The sequence below is a fragment of the Lipotes vexillifer genome, unplaced genomic scaffold, assembly GCF_000442215.2.
Source record: "Lipotes vexillifer unplaced genomic scaffold, Lipotes_vexillifer_v1.1 scaffold890, whole genome shotgun sequence".
Lineage (NCBI taxonomy): Eukaryota > Metazoa > Chordata > Mammalia > Artiodactyla > Lipotidae > Lipotes > Lipotes vexillifer.
In genome coordinates, this window is record NW_006776053.1 from 413305 (window position 1) to 429170 (window position 15866).

Genomic DNA, 15866 nt, shown 5'->3' on the forward strand with positions numbered 1-15866 from the left:
TTGGTATCTTTTTTTAACTTTTCAAGAAATCTAAAAACTATATACATATGAAAGTATGTAGATCATATAAGTGACATTTAAAGGAGAAAAACTTAACATGCCAAAACCCAGCAGCTAGTTCAGGGTTGGCCAACTACAGCCTGAAGCCTAAGTCTGGTGTGCCTCCTATTTTTGTAAATAAAGCTTCTTGGAACACAGTCACACTCACTAGTTTACTGATTGTAAATTACAAGGTCAGAGTCCAGTAGTTGCAATCATGACTACAAGGTCAGAGTCTAGTAGTTGCAATATTGGACCCTTTACAAAAAGGTTTGCTGATCCCTAACCTAGCTCCAGACAGAAAATAATACTTCTGATGTCCCACATATGCCTCTTCCCAACTATACTCCTTTCACTCCCTTTGAGGAAACTACTACCTAAATTTTCTGTTAATCATTTCCCCCCTCACAGTTTGTATGTATCCCTAAATAATATACCATTTAGTTTTTCTTACTTGAATTTTATATTAATGAAATTATACTGTATATTCTTCTGTAGCTTGTTTCTTTTACTCAGAATTCTGTATTAGAGACTCCACCAAGCCGATAGTGTAGTTCATCTTCACTTACACAGTATTCTACTGTATGACTATGCAACAATTTATGAGTTCTCTGTTGATGGTCATGTGGGCTCTTTCCAGGTTTAAAAAACAAAACCCAAAACAATGCTGCTATGAACATGCTTGCACATGTATCCCACTATACATGACCAAAAAGAGCATGTAGGTATGTGTATGTACACACACACACACACACACAAAATTCCACCCAGAAGTGGAACTGCTGAGTGTTGGGCATATGCAAATAGTTCTATGCCACATACTCTTCAAAGAGTAGTACATGAAATTCCCCAATACATCTGCAATATAACACTTGGCTTTATCAGACGTCTAATTTTTGCAAACCTAGTGCTTTAATTACTGTAGTTTTAATTTGCTTTTCTGTGATTACTAATGTGGTTGAGCATCTTTCCATATATTTATTAGCCATTTATGTTTCTTCTGTGAAATGCCTATTTGTGCTTTTTGCCAATGTTTCTATTGATAGATTTGTCTTCTGCTTTTTTTTTTTTTACTGTAGTAGTTCTTTATATATTTCAGATATTAATCCTCTGTCAGTTTTATATATAGCAAATACCTCATCTCAGCCTGTGCCTTGTCTTTCCATTCTCTGAATGGTTTTGTTTTTTTTTTTAAGATGTTGGGGGTAGGAGTTTATTAATTAATTTATTTATTTTTGCTGTGTTGGGTCTTCATTTCTGTGCCAGGGCTTTCTCTAGTTGTGGCAAGTGGGGGCCACTCTTCATCGCGGTGCGCGGGCCTCTCACTATCGCGGCCTCTCTTGTTGCGGAGCGCAGGCTCAGTAGTTGTGGCTCACGGGCCTAGTTGCTCCGCAGCATATGGGATCCTCCCAGACCAGGGCTCGAACCCGTGTCCCCTGCATTAGCAGGCAGATTCTCAACCACTGCGCCACCAGGGAAGCCCCTGAATGGTATTTTTTAATGAACAAAATTTACAATTTTAATCTTTTCCTTTATATGATGCATATTTTGGATTATTTAACTGAATCCATTCCTACTCCAAGATCACAGAGATTATTCTCCTATTTTGTCTTCTAAGTTTTAAAATTTTGCCTTTGACATTTAAGTCCTTGATCCATTTGGAATTCAGTTTTGCAAGTTGTGTAAGATATAAATTATCTCCCTTTTCTTCCCCATGTGGATTATCAATTACTGAAAAGTCCATCCGTTCCCCCAGATTTTACAATGTCACCTCTGTTGTATATGAAGAACCCCCACACATGGTCCGTTTTTGCAATCTCTATTCCATTCCATCAGTCTATTTGTGTATCCTATGCCGTTACTAGCACCTTAGTTACTAGAGGTCTATAAAAAGTCTTGATGTCTGGTAAAGCAAGCTTTATCACCCATTCTTTTTCTTCAAGTATATCTTTGGCTTTCCATATTAACTTTAGAATCAGGTTGCCAAGTACTATGTAAAATCCTACTGGGATTTTGAATGGAATTGTATGTAATCTATAATATACATCATTTATACCTTTAATATAATGAGTCTTCCTATTCATGAACATGGTCATGCTTTTTCTCTACTGAAAATTCATATTGAACATTTGAATTTTCCCTTTCAATATGTTAATGTGGTGAGCTATAGTAACAGATTTTCTAGTATTATCAGCCTTACATTTCTGGAATAAAGTCAACTCAGTTATTATGAATTATATTTTTTATGTATTTGCTACTGTTTTGTTTAAGATTTCTACAGCTATGTTACTGAGTGAGATTGGCTGATAACTTTTCTTTCTTGTAGCGTCTCTTCGTGTAGCTGAATGTCAAAATTATACAAGTGTCACAAGAAAAGCTCAGGGGGTGTTCCTTCTTTTTTCTAGACTCTTAAGGAGTTTGTCTAAGATTGAAATTACCTGTTCCTTGAGATATTTGATAAAACATACCTGTATAACCATCCGGGCTGAGTGTTTTGGAAAAAAAGAAATTATATATCGATTCAATTTCTGTAAATTAAATGACCTATTCAATTTTTATATTTCTTCTTAATTCAATTTTGGTAAATTATATTTTTCTGTTCATTTCACCCTAGTTTTTGAATGTTGGCATAACATTGATAACAGCATTTTCTTAATATCTAAGATTTCTGCTGCATCTGCTCTTTGTGCTTATTGATTTACTCCTTTATTTCATTTTAGTTTTGGGAAGGAGCAGAAATAACTTTGTGTGTTTAATCCCCTACATTTATCTAAACAAAATAACGCAGAAGATACATTCTTCCTTATCTATAACATGGAGAAATAACAGAACCTACTACAAACTGTTGTAGTGACAATTAAATGAGTTAATACATGAAGAGGGCTTAGCACAGTGCCTGGCACATATTAAAGGCTCAAAAACACCATGGGAATTCAATTCCACTGTTATGATGTCCTACTTTTGTTCTACTTAAGTTTAATTCTTCAAAGCAACAGTAACTGGTTAGGGACTTGACTCTTTCAAATGTACTCTTAATCTATCCAGCCTCATAAAGAGGCAATGATAAATCTGGTTGGCAATATACTCATTCTGAACTCAGTCTGGGTGTTCAGGCCCTGAGATTACGAACTATACTTACGAGTTTAAAACCAAATGCAAAACAAAGCAAGAGGTCTATTATGGGCTGTTTTTCCCTTGAGGGCAAGGGCCATGCTTTTATCACCTAGTATGCATTGTAAGCCTAGCACCTAGCAGGCAATTAAAAAATTGTGCATTCTTGACAAGCAAACAATACCAAAAAAATAATAAAATTACAATGAAAACCATAAAGAAAACTCTAATGGTCTCACTAAGTTTGCATTATTAGGTGCCTTGAATTCATAGGTAAACACATCAGTAAATCATAGGCCTATGATTCTATCCATAGGAACTTCAATAGGGAAATTCCCACCATAAGAAGGTCTTTCTACCCTCTCAGTCAACTTCTCCTAGTCAATATCTTTATGTAAGTCTTACCTCAAATAGAAAAAAAAAAAATACTGTAAACAGATATTGAGCTTTAGTTAATAACAAACATATGCAATTATTGGGGGGAAGCATAGTGATCTCTGTGATTTACTTTGAAATGCATCAAAAAATAAAATAGCTTGATGGATGGTATGAGGGATAGATAGATGGATAAAGATGTGCCAAAGCAAGCACAGAAATATGTTAATGGCAGAATCTAGATGGAATTATGTGGATGTTCACTGCAAACTGATTTCAATTTTCTGTGTTTGAGAATTTTCATAATAGATACTGGGAAAAATATAAACTCCTATACTTAGCAAGTTAAAAAAACTAACATAAAAAGAATATGAAAAGTATTTATATTATATAGTAAAAGTTTTTACAATATAAAAAGAGCTCATCCCAATTTATTTTTTTAAAATCAAGAGCCGTATAAGATAAATGAGAAAAGACATTAACAAAATGCAAATGGGGGGGGGGAAGCGCATGGAAAATGTTGTTACCTTTAACCAAAGAAATTAAAAATAAAGCAAACCTGCAATACCATTTTATGCCTATTTTATTAGGTAAATTAAAGCACATGTCCACGAGCACACACACAATTCTGGCAAGGCTGCAGTGCAAATGGTACACTCATGCACAGCTGGCAGCATCCACTATAAAAAGGCATAGCCTGTTTGGGAAGCAATTTGGCATCCATAAGTCATAGCACTTATTCAGTCCTTTGACCCAGTGGTCCCAATGCTTAGAATACAAACTGTATCAGTCAAATGCAGCCGAAAGATGTTCACTGCAGTGTTACCTACTAAAGGATTAAACTACGAACTACCTAAATGGCCATGAAGAGAAAAAAGATTTAGCAAGCGATGACACATCAGTATAATGGAATATGATAAAGACATATAAAAAATGACAATAATGGAAGAATGTGGAAATATGTAAAGTGTTCATAACACACGATCAAATGGGAAACTATTTATAATTGATTGTGAAACTACAAGAATAAATGAAATGTGCATTGACACTGTGAAAGAACATGAATAATTAATGAAAATGACATGTTACTACCTGAGGGGATTGTGGCTGATTTCTTTTTCTAAACTTTCCTTTAATCTTTCCGATACATCTTTCAATTAAAATAAAATTCAAAAGCCCGCCTCGACTGTCTACTCACAGTGCTGAGCTTGCTGCAGATGATGAGGATCCGGCGCTCGCAGAGCATGCTCGCGTACAGATGCAGCATGTTGTTTACATCCACAGCCACAAAATACTCTGTCAGATTTCTCTAGGAGAAAGAAGAGAGGTTTGGGGATTACTTTGTTTGTTCTTATTAAAAACGGTATCTAACAGAAGCACGAGAAACAGAAAATAATCAGAAAGTATACTCCCCTCTTCCCCAGTCCTGGGCTTTCTCCCTGGGAGGCCAAATCTCACTCACATGTAAATCATGAAATGTAAAGTTGGAAGATACCTTAGAGATGAAGGAGTCTGAGCAATCACACCTCTGGGTGGTGATTAGTTTGCAACGTGAAGTCACATGCAGCACTGTGCTTGCTCTTCACGTCAGCTCTGAAAGGTGAGCCGGACAAGAAGTCTGCAATCTTAAAAATGAGGAAACCAAGGCAAGAGAGAGATGCCAAGATCAAAAAACCTAACGAGCAGTGAAGATGAGACTGCAGCTCATATCCTCTGACCCTGGGTCCTAGAACTTTCCCAAAGCACTGTGCCATACGTCTAAGCAAAAGAAAGTACCCAGGGACCAAAATGCTTCTGGCACAGAGCCTGTTTCTATCCAACAGGCCCCACCTGCAAAGGCCAGGCATGCTCCTCTCCTGTCATCACTACTGGGGTCCCCTCCTCCACAACTTACATTCTCTAAAATGCCTCGGCTGGAAGTAAAGCAATTTCCAAGATCTACAATTTCCAGGTATTTCACTCAAAAGGGGGAAAAAGCCATTGAAGACAAGCAGTAGCAAGTTGTGACAAAGCAGTGTTTTAAACTAGCTTTTGTGTGTAGCCTGAGCTTCATTCCTTTTATTAGTACTGTAGATCGGTACTCTTCAGATTTCAGAAAAAGTGTAATGTGTTTCATTTCTGCAACCTTTCCTATACCCACCTGACTTTAATAATACACATGAATATGCTAATTTCTTCAATGTTACAGGTTTTCAATGCCATACAATATAATCCTCTGAAAATGAAGGGGGTTGGAGAGGGAAGGAACGCTATTGCCAGGGGTTGCAGTTTATGATGATGAAAGATCCATAACCCATAAATTCAAGTAAACCAGGTGGATTTTATATGCAAAATAGCATAAAGTGCTTTTCGACAATATTATGGGTTGGGAATAAGAATGAGCACTTATGATTTATTATTGTTTGATTTGAGTACCAGGTTAACTATCGACCTTTATAAATAAAGCATGAGTGAATTAATAGGTCTGCATACTGACTACCTACCAAGTCCCAGGCACTGGACCAGGTACTCTTAAACGTGTAATTTTAAGCAATCTTCACAAAAATCCAATGAGGTATTATTCTTTCCAACATATAGGTAAACTAAGTCTGGGAGAGATTCAGTAACTGGTACAGTCAGATTTTGGACACAGATGCAACACCATAGCCCTATACTTTCCCTTACATTACATTCTCCCTCTTAAATACTTTTAAATATCTACAATATATGAGGCTTTGCATATATTATTTCACTCATCTTGAAGCCACTCCTTGAACAAACATTATCATCTCAATATACAGATAAGAAAACAGAGGCACAGAGAAGTAACTTGACCAAGGTCATATAGTAAGTGGATAAGGCATTGCTCAGTCTTGGGTGGGTTTGTCTTTAAACCTGTGTGGTTGTTTTTCTTTTTTTTAACCACCACTAAAAATAGTAGATAAAATTTGTATTTGGAAAGAACATGCAGGATCAAAGTATGGCAAAAGAAAAAGTGTTTCTGTTAAAAATTGTTATTCCATTTATTGAGTAATCCTTGTGGGCCAGAAAATAGGTACTTTACCTGCGTTCTCTCTAATCTTCTCAACAACCCTGAGGAAGGCATTATCATCTCCATTTTATAGATGGGGAAACTGAGGCTCAGGAAGGTTAAACAGTCTTCCAAAGGTCACCCAGCTGGAAAGGGCCAAGTTTCAAAACCAGGTTTCCTGAACCCCAAACTCTTGCTCTAACCGCCACACAAACTTGAAAAACAAAACTGAGCAAACAAGCAAGGCAGTATAAATTAGTCAACAAGTGTACCTCTGGCCCAGTGGACTGAGGAGTGCTGAGCTAATGAAGTCAGGGTGGGGTTTGTTCTGAAGACAGTGACATGGCAGAGTTATTCTCGCAAACAAAAATACAAGGCCCTCAGCTGAGCATTTCAGTAAAATGCTTAACTGCTGATGAATTACATGAATTTTTCTTTTAGGAGAGGATGGAAGTAAAAAGAAAATAGAAATGAGGAGCTTAAAGAAGGCCAGAAAGCCCATTAGCACTTTTGACAGATCCAAAGATAACTCTGAAGCCACCAAAACGTGGCCTCAAGAGTCTGCCAAGAAGCTTCACGCTGGGTAGAAATATGTTACACAGCTTGCCGTCCAAATAGGGAGACACAGCGTCAGAGACAAATCCTGCGCCTTATTTTGGTGGGAGAAAAAAAAAATCACAAGGATACTTTTGTGGATGGGGAAGGGAACATTTTTGAAATAAAAACACCACTTGGTTGAGGCATAACCCCCAGGCCAACCAGGTTCTGAAGGATTCAGGTGCTTGGTCCAAAAACTCTACACAGGTATGTTAAAAATATGTAACATTTAACCAAATTCTCTCTAAACTGTCATGTACTTTTTTTGGTATTTCTCATCCCATCTGTGCTGATTACCAAGATATTTGTGTCTAAACAGAAGCTGTCTTTCTTATCTGCTTCCTCCCTGCCTCTTTCCTTCTGGGACGCCACCCGCCTAGGCAGTGGGAGTGGGTGGGAATGGACTGGAAACCTCGATCAGCCATAGGAGCACCTGTGGGGCAGAACGGACCTTGGGAACACCTGGAGGGCGCCCTTGCAGCTCTCATCAAGCCTTATCTCAGAAGAAAACCCCTCTGAGAGAGGGGCCTCCTTCCCCCTGCCTTTAAGAATCCGGTGGCTTAAGCTACAACCACCCTCAACTTCTCAGACCTGCCATGCTTTTCACACCCCCAGGCCTTTACTTCCTCTGTTTCCTCTGCCTAGAAGGCTCTTCTCTTCCTTGAGGACACCCATTTACTTTTCATGACTCAGCTCAAATGTCACCTTCTCCTGAAAGGCTTCCTCAACTCCTCATTTGTCAAGCTGCCCTTTGTGCTTCCATGACAATTTGTCTCTATCTTATAATCACTCAGTTACAAGTATGTTTTTGCCACCAGACTGAGATCCCTTTGGGTAAAATGATGTAACCCATCATCTTAGCAGTTTGATGAAAGAGAGAATCAATGAGTGGAGAAAGCAACTGACTGAAGACTACTGCTCGATAGCTCAGGCGTGAGCAGGATGGTATAAGAGAAACACGAGGGCCTCGAAGGGAGACAACGTGGTATTTTAGGAAGAATGGACCACTTGACTTCAGAAAACCTGGGTCTGAGTTGGATGAAGTGATCAATTACTTAGTAATGATGAAGGGCCCACAGGAAAAGAACTGACATTGCAGACTCACAAAGTCGGGTAAGGTAGCTGGAGGAGGGAGAGCTTTTAAAGGCATCAGTGGCTACATTCATTTTTGTTTGTTTGTTTATTTATTTATTTATTTTGTTGTGTTGGGTCTTAGTTGCAGCAAGCGGGCTCCTTAGTTGCAGCATTCAAACTCTCAGTTGTGGCATGCATATGGGATCTAGTTCCCGGACCAGGGATCGAACCCGGGCCCCCTGCATTGGGAGTGCGGAGTCTTAACCACTGTGCCACCAGGGAAGTCCCTACATTCATTTAAAATGTAAAGAAATAGGTGGTTTGTTCTTCAGGTAACTGGGGCAGGGGGGCAGGGAGAACTGTACACAGAGGCAGGTGTACATTTCACAGAGGTGTCAGGGGACGAGGAATAAGAAGAGAAGGCTTCCATGGCAAGTTGTCCTAAGTTAAGACTGTAGCCAGAACATATTGTGAGCTTATATTTATTAAAAAACACAGGTATGCCACTTTCTCCCAGCACTTGGCTTCAGTGGAACTAAGTCTTCAATCTTCCATTTCTGTCTCCTATAATCAGCCAGTCAACAAACACCTGTTTGACTCCTACTACGTGCTTAGTACCACCCTGGGAGCTAGGCCTGCAGAGATTAACTAAACATGATCCCCATTTTCTAGGAGCAGCGTTAGACCCAGAAACCTCATATGCCAAGAACTGTGATCCAGGCTAGACATGCGCCAGGGCTGGCTGAGAAGGGAAGATTCAACTCTGCCAGGTGGATATGGGGGGAAGGCTGGGGAAGACTTGACAGAGGAGAAGATACTTCTCTGGGCCTCCCAATAGGGGGTTCACTTAGGGGACAGGGGGAGAAGCGTGTTCCAGCCAGAGGCAAGGGGGAGAGAGCAGCTCTATGCAGGTCAGTGGAGTGAAGGGCAGGGTGCAGGGCAGGGAGTGTGCTGGGGCAGGGGAGCTGGGTTCAAATCCTGTGGGAGCCTAGACTTGATAATAACAGGGAGGTAACAAGGAGCTGCTGAAGAATCAGGATGGTCCTACCGTGTTGCAGAAAGATCTTCCTAGAGGTCCTGTAGAGGGTGCACAGGAGAGGGCAAGCAGGAGGCAGGGCAAGCAGCTAACAGGCTACTGCCACATTCAGGGAAAGAATGATTACAAGCTATTCAGACAAAGGCTTTCAATATGAATGTCACAGATCTCTGTAAAGTGGAATCACAGGACTTGACAATGGATCAGACTTTGAAAGGGGGTAGGAAGGATCTGGGACAAGGCCCAGACTTCCAGGTTCCTGTGCTCCACATCTGTCCACTTGCCCAACAAGTTTTTTTTTAGAGGGAGAGTCCAGTCTTTTAATGATCAATCCTCCTTCTAAAGAACCATCAATCCTGTCAAACATGGTATTGCTGTCCACCTAGTCTTAGGCCCAGTGTCCTGGGTTATAATGCCATCATGGCAAAGCCTAAATAACCACCCCCTTTATTCCCTGACAATTACTCCTCCATGTGACTCACTTGCTAAAAAGGAAAACCTTCCTTAGATGGACTACTTCCCAGTGTCCATGCTCAAAAGGGCTCAGTTTTCTCAGTGCTAGTAAGTTTTTAGGCTTAAGGAAGAACATTCCTTTTCTATTCATGGAGTTTAAGCATATTTTCAGTTACATATAGTTATGTGCCTCTGAGCATCCTCCTATATACCTAGTAATCATTATTTGGGCCCACTCTGTAGGGCTGGGTAGCAGGGACACAAAGCTGACCACTTTCCAGGCCGAACAGGGCTCAAGTCCGAGAAAGGTCTCTGGTTAACAGAGAAAGAGCAGCCCGGAAGTTGAGCTTCAGAAGAGGCATGTACAAGGCTCTCCAGGCTTTTCATTTCTACAAAAGCAATAGCGCGGAAGAACACTTCCAGCTCTAACTCTCTGTGGCTCTAAATCCAGACAAAGAAGAAAAGACACTTGGCAAAACCCCATTTCCCCCAGGAGAAGCCCCATAATGGCTGCTCCCTTTTAGTTGTCCCTGCTGGCTCCTGTGCCGATTCAGGTGGCTGGGGACTTCAGGCTCACTGCGATCCATGCCCCGGGTGAGGAAGCAGGTGGGGGTGGGGGTGGTGATGGGAGGTGGAATGGGCCTCGGAAGGGAGGGGATACAGTGGGGCTCAGAGAAAAAGGGTCTTAGGTTCAGTACCTTAGGGAAATGAGATAATCCCCAAACTAAAGAACTGACTCTAAGCTGGGTACTCCTTGGAGCCTTCGAAACAGATGCTAGTCCGCCCCACGGTCTGTCATTTTATTAGTCTTTGTCACTCTCAGCTTTATACACAGTATAGATGATAAAGACTTACTGTACTGTGTCTGGAGGAGGTTTCTAAGGCAAGAGGCTGGTTTTGTCCATGGGCCTTATTTCCTGAAATAACTCTTGCTCAGATTATTTTACCATAATGTAAACCTTTAAAATCCTCAATTAATTTTTTAAAATAAGAATTTAGGTCATTTTAGTTGTGTAGGATTCTTAAAAAATTATAAATTTGGATTCTAAAATAATCTGTTTGAGAAAGAATCCCACAAACTCACATAAGCCATCAAATCAGAGAAGTATCTTATAGGAAAGAAAGCAGAGTTTACCCAGAGGTCAACTTTTATCCCTCTGTATGAATGGAAAAACCATTAGAATAAACAATTACCTGACAACTCTTAACAGCAACAATGGAATTCTCTATAATCTCAGTACTTGAAAATAGGTCTTCTACTACCACTTCAACTTTGTTTATTTTTGAAAGTCATGATGAGTTCATAAATCTTTTCTATATCATGGTGCATCTTTTGACAAAGTGGAGTCTGGGCAATGTTATATGTAACTGTCCATTCTAAATGCTTTCCTCGCATCATTAACCACTTGGTATGACACAGGCCAGATAATTAAGACAGGTTTGTTTAATATTCTAAAATAAGGTCTATATGATTATCCATTAATCAAAAGTAAACTTCAAACCCTGGCCACTAAAAAAATTCCTTATAGAGCCAGTTTACAATGTAATTATGAATACATATCTGTTCATGATCTGTGACTTTTTTTTAAAATGCAGGTCAACTGGTTAAATTTATAAAGATTTATGCTCATTTAATTATTGCCTGTATAAAATTCACTCCTACATGTGTTATCTTGATAGACAGAAAAAACCCTGAAGAGCAATTACATAGTGATAGTTTTTCAGTGAAAAAGAAGAAAATATTTTTACACAGAAATTGTAGAAATAATGAGAATTAAGTTCAACAGGGATCTGAAAGTGGAAAGACTTAATTTTCTCCATTTGCTTTTCATTAACATCTTGCAGACTCACTGGCCCAAAAGCCAAGTGAAAGGAACTGTTATTTTTCCTTCTCCTGAGAGTGACTGCATTGCTAATTCATTCATTCATTCAATCATTCAGTCATTCTGTAAATACATACTGAATATCTACTCTGTTCTAGGTACAGTGCTAATTACAGAGATGCAGTGATGAAAAAATCTGATCCCTATCCTTATGGAAGGAGAACTGATAAAAACAGTCACACAATTAATTCTATAATTTACACTTAGGATGAGTGATTTCTTAGGAAGGTACTGGGAGCCAAGGAGCAGAGGCCCAGGACCCAGCAGCGTCTTGGTGATGGAATCAGACTCACCTGAGCGTGAATGCTGGTTTAGCATTTACTGGCTAGGTGGCTAGGGTAAGTTACTTCACGTCTCTGGGCTCTATCTCCTCTTCAGATCAGGGATAAAACCATATTGTAAGCCTGCTGTGCAGATTTCATGATATAACAAATAGTACCTGATCTGATCCACGGTGGGTGTTCATTCAATACTACCTCCTTTTAACCCTTCTGAAGGGTTAACCCTTCTCTGAAGGGTTAACATTAACCCTTCTCTGAAGCTGTCCAGAAGAATATAATTATCTGCTGACAGAATCAAGTTCCATATCCCAAAGTCCTTTTACCCTTTTCTTTGCTTATTCTCTTAGTTCAGAAGTCCCTAAGAGGAGATAATCAATAAATGTGTACACAACATCTCCCACATGACAGGCACTAGAGTCCTGGACTCTATTTCTTGTACCATTTCCAGTCAATGGTGGCTGCTAAGAGACTTTTGTGGCCAAACATACACTCCATGAAAAGTGTTGCTCTTCACAACCAAAAATGTCAGCAAAAACCAAGGAAAGATAAGCTCCAAGAAGTAATGCTCCCTAGCCCTTGGCCACAACTCAAGAGAGGTTAAGACTAGAATTTTAGGAAAGCTGAAAGACAAAGGGAAAGAAAGGACCATCAAAAGCAGTATCTCTGTTGCACCAGGCATTGAACTTGGAACTTTACATGTTAATAGTTCACTTGTTCCTCCCACTTTCCTTTATTAGATAAGGAGGCTTGAGAATATAAGTAAGTATCCCAAGGTCCCAGAGTGGTGGAGCCCAGTGTCTGGCTGTCTCCAAAACTCACGTTCTTTCCACTATAGCAGACTATATCATATTAACAACCCCTTCGTTATTGCTTGTTTCAATTTGCAATGCAGCAAGTTAGTCATTTTAAATTAATCCTTGAAAAACTGCCAAGAGATTAAAATGCAAATTTCAACATGGCTAGAGCTCAATAGCGATTCTATGTCAAAAATCACACAAATTGGTGCTACAAAAGTTCAGATTCTCCTTAGAGGAAAAGCTTTCCTGCTTCATTTCATACTTGAAATATGAAAAATCATTTCTCTTCCTTTTTCCATTCCTCATGAATATCAAAAGTCAACTGTAGGGACGCAGGGGGGTATAATGCAAACAAAATGTTTTGGTTCCTTACAAACCTGGGTCACTACACCCCATTTGGAAGCAGACCTTGTGCTATAACCTCAGGCCTGTGAGCCCTGGGCCCCCACATGTAAAATGAGGCTCACGTCTACCTCTCACAGAATAGCTGTAAGGATTTAAATGGAACCATGTATGTTAGGAGTCTGGCAGATTGTTTTTATTATTCTCACTTAGAAACAAACAAGGCCAGCCTTTTACTGGTCTGCAAAGGAAGATTTAGGGGACAATGGGTCATACACAGGGAATTGGTTCATTAGTGGCAAAACCAGCAGAGGGAATGCAAATGTTTTTTAAATGGCAGGGGCAGGGGAGGCAGCATACAGTGCAAACAGGAATTGGAGGTGGGGTTATGAAGAAGATAAAATTTTCTTTTTCCTACACTATTTCTAATCTCAGTAATTGTGGTTTTGAAAATTGAGAAACTGTCAGGACTTTCAGGTACCTTAAAGTTCTTGAGTAATTCTCAGTCCTTGAAATTAAAAAGTAGAAAGATGAACTTAACCTAGGCAATAACTGTTATTATAACATTATTATAATAGCAAAACATTAGAGACAATCTAAAAGTCTGTTAGTAGGTGAAACATAGTTAAAATATGTGGGGATTTCCAGTAAAATATGTTGGATTAAACATATGTATTTGCCCTTTCTCTCTCCTGATACCATGCAATCCTCACCACCCTCTGCCAGGAAAAGTCACAATGAAATAATTTTAAAAGATGTAAACCTCAAAGAACAGGAGAAAAGATAGTAACGGAAGAGAGTTGTCAAATTTTTTGGAAGCCAGATGTTATTAAAGAAATGGTTCTCAACCTGGGTCATTCGCCCCAGTGGACTTCTGGCAATGTCTGAAGACATTTTTGGTTGTCACAGCTGGAGGGGGGGGTACCATCTTACAGTGGGTAGAGAGAGCCCAGGGATGCTGTTAAACACATACAAAACGATCCTGCACAACAAAGAATGATCTGGTCCCAGGTATCAAGAGTGTCAACCGAAACTTTAGTTGAGAAAGTAAAGAAGAATGACTTGGCAGCCCAGAAAAGGCTGGGCCCGGGGCACAGGGCAGCAAGCATCCAACCCAACTCACACCACAGAACTCCAAAAAAGTTCAGGAACTGGAGACACGGAGCACCTCTAAAGGCTAGGGGAAGGGTGCCAATAAAAAGAAGAGTAATTCGATCCCAAGATTCTCCTCTCCCAGCTCACTTAGCTAGTCAACTGGCCTTTTGGCACCCCTCCTGAGGAAAAACTGTTTACTTTCTAGTAACCAGAAAGGTTTGGGAACACTAGGTACAGCTGAGGACAGGGGATAAAGAATTAAACAAAAAATGGGAGGGGAGCTTAAAGTATACATGCTAAATGTTCATATCCTATAACTTACCACCCCACTCAGCTTCCAGAACACGTGTTATGAAGCTTACAGTCACTGGCAAGAGAAAACTGACTAGTCCAAAAGAAAAGATTCTGATACTGACATTTAAAATCCTCCCCTCATCCCCAGTAGCCAGGCCTCTAAGCCATGATCTACAGTAAAGCCCACCAGGTAACAAGCCCCATTCATGAACACAGAGCTTCCAATGAGCTTTTTAAGGCCTCACGCAGATAGGATTGGGCAGCTATTTGAGGAAAGCCCTCTACAATCAAAGATACAGAACAAAACAAACAGAAGAGAGGACCTCTAAGGAAGAAAACAATGCAAAGAGAAGAAAAATTTTTTAAATTTATGAATAACAGTGTCAAAGAAATAAGAAGAAATGTTGCACCCATGAAACAAGATGCCATTAAAAAATGAATAATCTATTGTACAACACCAAAAAGCTCTTGGATATTAACAGTGATGGCAGAAGTAAAGAATTCAAAAGGGTGGAAAGATTAGTTGAAGAAAGTAGAAAGAAGACCAAAAGAGACGTGGAAAATAGAAAAGTTATGAAAATTAAAGGATCAACACTAGGAAGCTTAACATGCCACCATAGAGACCCCAGAGAAAGAAAAGAGAAAAAAATAAAGAAGAATTTTTTCAAAGAAATAATGTGAGAACATTTCCCAGCTCTAAAGGACATGAATTTTCAGACTGTATGGGTCCACCAAATATCCAGCACAGTAGATGAAAATGGACCCATAGCAAGGCAAATCACTGTACAATTTCAAGACACTAGAGACAAATAAAGGATCCAAAAAAAACCCCACCCAAAATAAAAAACAAAAAAAGACCCCAGCAATCAGAATGGATCAAGACTTCTAAGCTTCAACGTGAAATCTAGAAGTCAATGGAGCTATGTCTTCAGAGCTCTGAAGGTAATTCCCGACCCTATCAAGAATAGAATAAAGTCATTTGCAGTCATGCAAGGTCTAAACATGTTGCCCCCAACACTGTCAGGAAACTACTAGAAAATGTTTCACCAAAATAAAGGAATAAGATAAGCAGTAAGATGTGAAATCCAGGAACTCTTATTTGACAAATGTATAAGAAAGAAAACATATCATAATCTATCATATGATTCAGCTTGCTCATTGAAATGTAAACATTAACTTTTGATTTAAATTTTTTCCTGAAGACAGAGAAAGGATGGGGGAGGGGAAATGTGAGTGAGAAAAGGATACTTTATGTATATGTGTGTTTCTGGGGGAGAGGGGATCAGAGGTAATAAAAGACCTAAATTCATCTTCCATGAGAAAATCAATAACTGTTATCTGAAACAGAAAAATTAAGAACAGCAATATGAGTGTGTCAGTTAAAAATATGGAGAGGGCTTCCCTGGTGGCGCAGTGGTTGAGAGTCCACCTGCCGATGCAGGGGACACGGGTTCGTGCCCCGGTCCGGGAAGATCCCAC

The 15866-nt window shown here is 39.6% G+C and overlaps 1 protein-coding gene across 2 annotated transcripts in view; it reads right to left on the minus strand.

Moving 5' to 3' along the window:
• DENND1A (DENN domain containing 1A) overlaps positions 1–15866 on the minus strand; it is a 536936-nt gene that overhangs the window by 236028 nt on the left and 285042 nt on the right. For both annotated transcript variants that reach the window (XM_007450246.1, XM_007450245.1), the window contains one exon: positions 4724–4834. In XM_007450246.1, coding sequence (XP_007450308.1) covers positions 4724–4834 — 111 coding nt within the window. The remainder of the gene's footprint in view (positions 1–4723; positions 4835–15866) is intronic.